The 7,757-nt window shown below is 32.1% G+C and overlaps 1 protein-coding gene across 1 annotated transcript; it reads right to left on the minus strand.

The window, feature by feature from the left end:
- Nucleotides 1-7,185: 7,185 nt before the first annotated feature.
- Nucleotides 7,186-7,542, minus strand: LOC106319608. Its single transcript, XM_013757992.1, has one exon. It carries the CDS (start codon nucleotides 7,540-7,542, stop codon nucleotides 7,186-7,188), a length of 357 nt encoding a protein of 118 aa, XP_013613446.1.
- Nucleotides 7,543-7,757: the final 215 nt, after the last annotated feature.

Here is a 7,757-nt window from a genome sequence, read left to right on the forward strand (position 1 = left end):
GCTTTCAGGTGTATCTCAATCGATATTCTTCATGATATCTTAATGTAAATTATCTTTTTCACCTTTGACAATTTACTGTGAATGCAAGTTAAATCTTCATGCGCTGTCTCGGCATCGTCTTTAGCCAATGCAAACTTTCACAATAAAAGATACGCAACCTCAACCGTATATAGACATCACTGGATTTGTTGGTGAGATCAAGTCCACCTTGAGATCAAGTCCACCTTCAATGACCATGAGCAACAACTCAATGGATCATGGTTAACATCTAGATTGACATGTACAATCCTTTCTTCATTAACACTGATTTGTTTGCATATTAGTAGGCCTGGGCATTTTACCCGGACCCGAAGACTCGAACCGGAACCGACCCGAAAATACAGGTTCGGGTCTGGGTACATGCTAAGTACCTATTGGGTCTTTTTTTTTTGGATCTGCGGGTCTCGGTTCGGGTCCGGATCTTACCCGAGACCCGTTCGGGTACCCGAAGTACCCGCAAATAATTGTATATACTAGGTATATTTGGGTGATTGGGTATATTTTTGGTATTTTGGATATTTTTTAAAGTTTCGGGTTTGGATTTTCGGGTATAATTGTAGGTTTTTGGTGAAATTTTAGATTTTTAGAAAATATAATTTGGGTATTCGGGTAAAATTCGGGTATGTTTTGGGTTTTCGGGTCTGATTTTGGATAAAATTTTGGGTATTTTTACGGTTTTTCAGGTATTTTTAGAGTTTTTGGGTCCAGTTCAGGTATTTCGGGTCTATTTCGGGTCCTAAATACCCGAACCGACCCGGATCCGAAATATACCCGAATATTTTGGGTATTTTACGGGTATTGAAATTATAGATCCGAATCGATCCGGACCCGACAAGACCCGACCCGGAACCGACCCGAAAAGTTATAGGTACCTCTATGGATCTAAATTGCTAGGACCCGAAGGACCCGAACCCGACAATACCCGATCCGAACCCGACCCAAAGACCCGGATGCCCAGGCCTACATATTACAATGTTTTTTAAAACCGGAATCCCAAACTCTTCAACAAGTACAAAACCTCCATTGCAGCGACAGAATTAGTATGTCCAACAATAGAGTTCATAAAAATCATCTTCACCATGTACTTCCTTTTACATTCAAGCTTTCAAGTTTCACTGTGATTTTCTATTATAAGTCCACATTTTCTGCTATTAAACAGTACACTGAAAGCAATAACTATATGAATGTGCTACAACAAAATTAATTAGCTCTTTGCGTCCATATTTTCTAAGTCAGACGGCATCGCCTCATGAAATCTATCTAACTCAAAACGTCCTCGACACATTTTTAATACACCAGAAAAAAAAAGTTAACAACAGAGTTAAAAGAGAAGCTAAAGAAATAACCATCAATCCAACATGATGATCTTATTTATGGAAAATAAACTTCTATGCAACATGATTCGCTCATAATTACACTTCTACATAACGGCTCCCTTTAACTTACACCCAGGCAAGAAGATATCATAAAGACCATGTCTTCCCAGTTCTCACAGTACCGTGCAAAGGCCCAAACAATGATTCAGGCCAATAATAAAATAGCTCCCATTTAATTTTATAATGGTATTATACTGCGTGCGGTGCGGGCATAATATAAAAATTGACAAACACATCCCCGACCTTAATAACAAACGCAAAAAAGGGAAAAAAACTCACAATGTCCCATTCTCTTTGGCTATCTTTGTACTTCAAATATTGGATACACTTAATGGAAAACAGATAAAACTCGCATCGAACTCGCTTTTACAAATGCTGGAAACAGACCAAAAGGTATATTCATGGAGTGAGAGTCACCTGACTAGATTGCTATCTGACCAATTATAGATGCAGAAGAGCAACAATAATATGTCAATGATCCAACATAAATAATTGATATGACACATGCTATGATGCTACCACTATAAGTAAATGACAAAATTTATTTCTGTATTTGAGTGAAATATAATTTAAAAAGATTCTAGAATATCTTTTCCCTTCTGTTAACAAAACAAATTCTGACTAACACCAAACAAAAAAACTCGAGAAGATAAAACATGCAAGATTAGCCAAAGGCAATGTGATTTTCATATTTGGTTCAGAATTTTTTTGAATAAAAACATTGTTAGAAACACACTCTTAATCACGGATATAATACATTCATATTAACTACAATCAAACATAAAACTTTAACACACAATTAAAAAATATATTAAATGCTACACATATAGTCTCATGTAAGTGCAAAAAAAGATAAAATATTTCCATTAAAATAATATAACTGAAACGAATACTGAAAATTGAATAGTATAATGTCATAAAATATAGTTGATAACAAATAAAAATCCAAATACGTAAAAATTATAAAAAAAAATCAGATGTTAACAAAATAAATATATGTATATATATATTAGCTAACTACAAACAAATTATATTAATTATATTTAATTTAAAGAATTTTTCAAATGTTTTATACAACAAAAGTACATTTTAATATAAAATAATTTCAATGCAAACTCTACGGACGGACTAACCCCTAGTTATATATAAGGCGGACCCATGATTGATTTTAAGGGGTGTCACATTAGACTTGAGCCCAACATAATTCCTATAGAAACCAAAAATAAACAAAGAAAATGCATGAAGACAGAATTGAACTTGGGAAAGGTGTGTCAGTTGCTAAGGATTTGGACCAAATGAGCTACATACATTTTCGAGCTACATACGTTTTCGTCAGCTGCAATACGTACACATGTATATAACATTTAACTTGCGGCAGATGACACGCCATTCCGTAACGTAGGTCCAACTCAGAGATCTATACTGTTAAAAGAAAAAAATTATTAAAAAATTTAATTATGAAAAATTGTTGGACCTATTGATTAGAATTCTAATAAGACTTATTTATGTAAATTTATATTTTTATACATTAGATGGTTAGTTATTTTGATTTTTCCTAAATTGATGCAACTTAATTATTTTTTCTTTTATTATAACATACATTAATATTTCTCTTGGTTTGGACATACCATATTTAAGTGAATAAACTATAATAAACTGAATAAAAACACTACATTTATAAATATAGAATTTTCATGATCACTATAGTTGTCACGTTTTACAAAAATTCAAGGCAAGGACCATATACTACAAATTGATTTTGTATTATATGTTTTTTTTTTTATCAACTTTTGCTTTTTATTAAAGCATATGAAAAGCAGGGGTACAAATAATAAAGATAACACGTAGCTATAGCAATACACGTGTAAGAACTAAGTTCAATCCCTATCTACGTGTCAAGAACTAAACATGCAGATCGGAGAACGCTTCAATTCCACCGCCGGCCAAACTTCACTTCATCGCCGACGAGATCTTCATCTTCTCTGCTACATCTCCAATCCTTTTTTCTTTGCACACCCTACAGATCCCTTTCGCCTTTCGCCGACGCCGGTAATTGAACCTCTTAATCGCCGGTTTCATTCACCTCTAGGACTGCTCAAATCGAAACAAAAACAGATTCTTTATTGGACCGTTCAACAAGAGCGCCAATTTCTACTGAATCTCCTCTGTATCGAATGAGTTATATCCATCTTCATCATCACCCTTTCCGGAAGAAAGCTTAACTTATAAGCCGATTGACCGGCAAACCATCTTGTTAAGACTGATTTCCCCTGAAAAAGGATTCCGATCTTAACCTTTGAAAAAGATGATCAAAATCTGACAATCAGAAATTGTAATTAAGCCCGCGAAAGAGAGATTAGTGATTCTAAGACCGGATTTTTTATTTGTTTCAACAAAGTCTGACAAACATAAGCTTGAAGAACAGATTCAGACTTTGATTGAAAACACACAAGAAAAATATCGCCAAAGCGAATTGAAAGATCCGCAAACGGAAGATGAAAATCGATCAAAGAGATCGAAACATATTTTACAATAAAATATAAATCTCTCTCGGTTCCTCTGAAAGATAGGAATCGGGTAAGAGGAATACCAAGAGAGAATTTTCTCTCTCTAAAAACTAGAGAGAGACCTGCACTATATTTCGTGTTATATGTTTAAAATACAAATTTGTTAACTTATAAATATAGCTGACCACTATGGTTATGTAGTTCTATAAACATTGATGAATAGTATATGATCGATATTATTAATACATCTATTTCTGTTATATATTTATGATAAATATATATACTTATTCATATATCACCAAATACAGATAATACTATACTAATTTTTATTATTTACATTTTAAAAAGTTAAATATCTATACGTAACAAACTATGTAAACAAAAAAAAAAGAATATGTAGTGCATATGCTAAGTGGATATATTTTCAGATTTCTTTTGTTAATTATTTTTACATTTTTACTATTATCTAACCAAAAAACACTTAAAATTTAAATGACTTGGTCTATAAGTTTATTTATTATGCCAGATACCTTATTTCTCTTATTTCTCTTATGTATATCAACCAAAATATCTAATCGATTCTACTTATATTTTCTACCAAGATTTTCGGTAAACTACATTGATTACAAAATATTCTATCATATCTTCTCTTAACCTACGTCGACTACAAACATCTCCTATTATAATATACTGACTAACTCGATATCTTTTTACCATCAACTCTATCGAAACCAAAACACCAGAAAAAACCCAGCAAATAAACGATTCCAAAAACATGGTTAACAATATGCAGATGACTTTCTTGAAAGACTTTAAACTACACAAGACTGCTTGGAGTGTACAAGTCAAAGTCCTCCACTCATAGAAACAATGGACCAAAATTGTTGGTGATTCATTAGAACTTTTTTTAATGAGAAAAAGACAAAAATAGTATTAAATCAAGTTTTTGTTCCCAAACTAGCATTCAAGGTCAAAAGTCACAAAAATAGCACTTAATGTTTTATCAAAAGTCACAAACTTAGGGTTTAGAGTTAAATGGTGGGGTTTAGGATTTAGGGTTTAGGGTTTAGAGTTTAGAGTTTAGGGTTTAAGGTTTAGAATTTAGGGTTTAGGGCTTATGGTTTAGAGCTTAGGGTTTAGAGTTTAGGGTTTAGAGTTGAGAAATGAGGTTTTAGGGATAAGATTTCAAATTTTGAAAAATAAAAAAATTAAAATTTTCAAAGGATAAACTTAGAAAGATACTATTTTGGTCATTTTAGTTTTTGAGTGCTATTTTTGTGATATAAACTTAGAAATGTGCTATTTTGGTCATTTTAGTTTTTGAGTGCTATTTTTGTGATATAAACTTAGAAATGTGCTATTTTGGTGATTTGCCCTTTTTTAATAGTATATATATATATATCTAATAAATAGTTATAAATTCTTTTAAATTTTATCAAACAATCAACAAAAAAAATATCCAGAAACGCGGATCAAAATCTAGTTAGTGGATTAAATTCATATACTAACATGAAATTAGTGAATTAAATGTTATATAAGCTCTATTATATGAGAGATGAAGTATGGTAGTGGTGAAGCTAAATATATGTTTTTTAAGGATTATAATTAATTGATTCTAACTTAAAAACATATATGAGATTTGAACTCGAGACATCCTGTTCATCACAATAAAAATCTTAGAAATATGCTTACATATTAAGTTTTATTTATTTCATAGGGGCCCGTTGACCCCTTCTCTCCAAGGTGGCTCTTCCATTGCATATTATATCTTGCATTAGAAACAATCAGATATGTTGATTCTGGAAGTCACTTAATCTATGTGCACCAGTATAAGGTCAATATTTTTTTGGCAAGAAAGACAGATTCGTATTCAAGATCGATATTTGGAAGGTAGTACGAGGAAATCCACAGTAAGATATACTTTTTATAATTAAGAAATATCTTTAATATTTTTCTAAAAGAAAAAGAAAATCGGGTTTTTGAATCTAATTCAAATACAGATCCAATGGATTGTAAATTAATAATTCGCATAATCAGTAAGATTTTTATCACAAATATATATACATATATATTGTTAACATTTCAATATCTGCACCAAATTTTAGCAAAAAAAAAAAACATTTCAATATCAACATAGAAAATACATATAACCCATATATAATTTACATGACTAGGTAGTTTTTTTTTGTCAATCGATCTAGGTTCTCAGTTTCATGTTCAAAGAACTAATCAGGATCTATTTTGTACTTGCTCTTTTGTTGCCACACCTTTAGTTATGATATAAACATTTGATAATGGATACCTTGTGAATAAAATGACAATTAAACTAGCTAAGTCTTGGCAGAAACAATTAAAACTTGACTGATCTTCACGGTTTTGTTTCAGATACAAAAAAACACGTTTTTGTTTTACTCTTTTTTATTACGACAACAGTGACGACTGTTTATATCCCTCACGTTCGTTGTGACTACTGTATAATATTTTCTTGGGATAAGAACATCCGCAACGGCAATCCTTAAGGAATTTTTAAGGAAAAAATAATTAAATAATCAGTGGACTCCACTAAAAACTAAGGATTTGATCCTTAAAATCTCTAAATAAAGATTCTTTCTTGGTGAATTCTTGCACTATTTGTGGGATCCGACGACATGTGGCAGCCCGTGATTGGTTGATATTTCTTTTTTTTAATCTGAAAAAATAATAATAATTAAAATATGAAAAAACACTTTTTCTAGGAATTTCAATGGGGTATCACCATTGGAGATGCTCTAAGACTCCTAATCCTATATCTTTTTTTAACAGTAACATTCATCATACGGGATTGAATTCGTTAAATAAGCAACAACACAATGACAGCATTGCTAACATCATTGGATTACATATCTAGTTTCTGTTCTTGTAGTACAAAATACATTACCGATTGTGTGTTCAAAATATAGAATATATTGGTTAATATTTCCTGTATATTTCCTGTGTTTTTTTTTGAGGAAAAAAATACCATATATTCAATGGAAAAAATAAAGTCATAAATATTGTAAGAAATAAATACCTGCTCATTCAGTAGCTTCACCGGAATAGTAAAACGTTAATTGAACATTCAAGAATATTATCATAATGTTTGAATTGCATCAAAATTATTATATGACATCATAAATTCAATAATCAGAAATCAAGATCTCTCATAAACTCCTCCAACAATACCGTATCATGGTAAAAATCATCACAATTCACTCCATTAAAACTACTATTTTCCAAGTATTCCCTTACAAGATCACCTTCATCATGGTTATCATGATGACCATGATCATCATACCCACCACAAACATATAATCATTACATAGTTGACCCATCTGATAGGACGCCGCTTTGGTACCTTCCCGTTCACAGGTCACGTGACTCTCCCCATAACCGCGGTGCCTATAAGTGGCACAATCGTGATTCTGGAGATCACCGGAGCTTGGGAAAATGACTTCTTTCAACACCGAAGCCGGAGACCTGAAATCTAACGTCACCGGACCTTTTCTTCCTCTGGAAACGTCAATCCCGGTAGAACGGCCGGTGTATTTCTGAACCAGGGCTCGGAAATTGCTAGGGTTTGCTTTGAGGAGCGTCGTGGGCATAGTTCTTCTTGATCCCTTATTAGGGTGATTGATGAGAGTTTAGAATGGAAAGAATGTATAACATATAATTTGATATAGTATGTCAAACATATAATACGATGTTAGAATAAAAGAACATATAATAATGTGATGTTAGATTAGCAGAACATATAAAAGAACGTGATGTTAGAATTAATAGTGAACTATTCATTCAAGTTGTGTTTATACCTTAGATG

This window comes from Brassica oleracea, unplaced genomic scaffold, assembly GCF_000695525.1.
Source record: "Brassica oleracea var. oleracea cultivar TO1000 unplaced genomic scaffold, BOL UnpScaffold00418, whole genome shotgun sequence".
Classification (NCBI taxonomy): Eukaryota; Viridiplantae; Streptophyta; class Magnoliopsida; order Brassicales; family Brassicaceae; genus Brassica; species Brassica oleracea.

Coding starts and splice junctions, on each gene's coding strand:
- LOC106319608 (XM_013757992.1), bottom strand. CDS start 7,542: ATGCCCACGACGCTCCTCAAAGCAAACCCTAGCAATTTCCGAGCCCTG.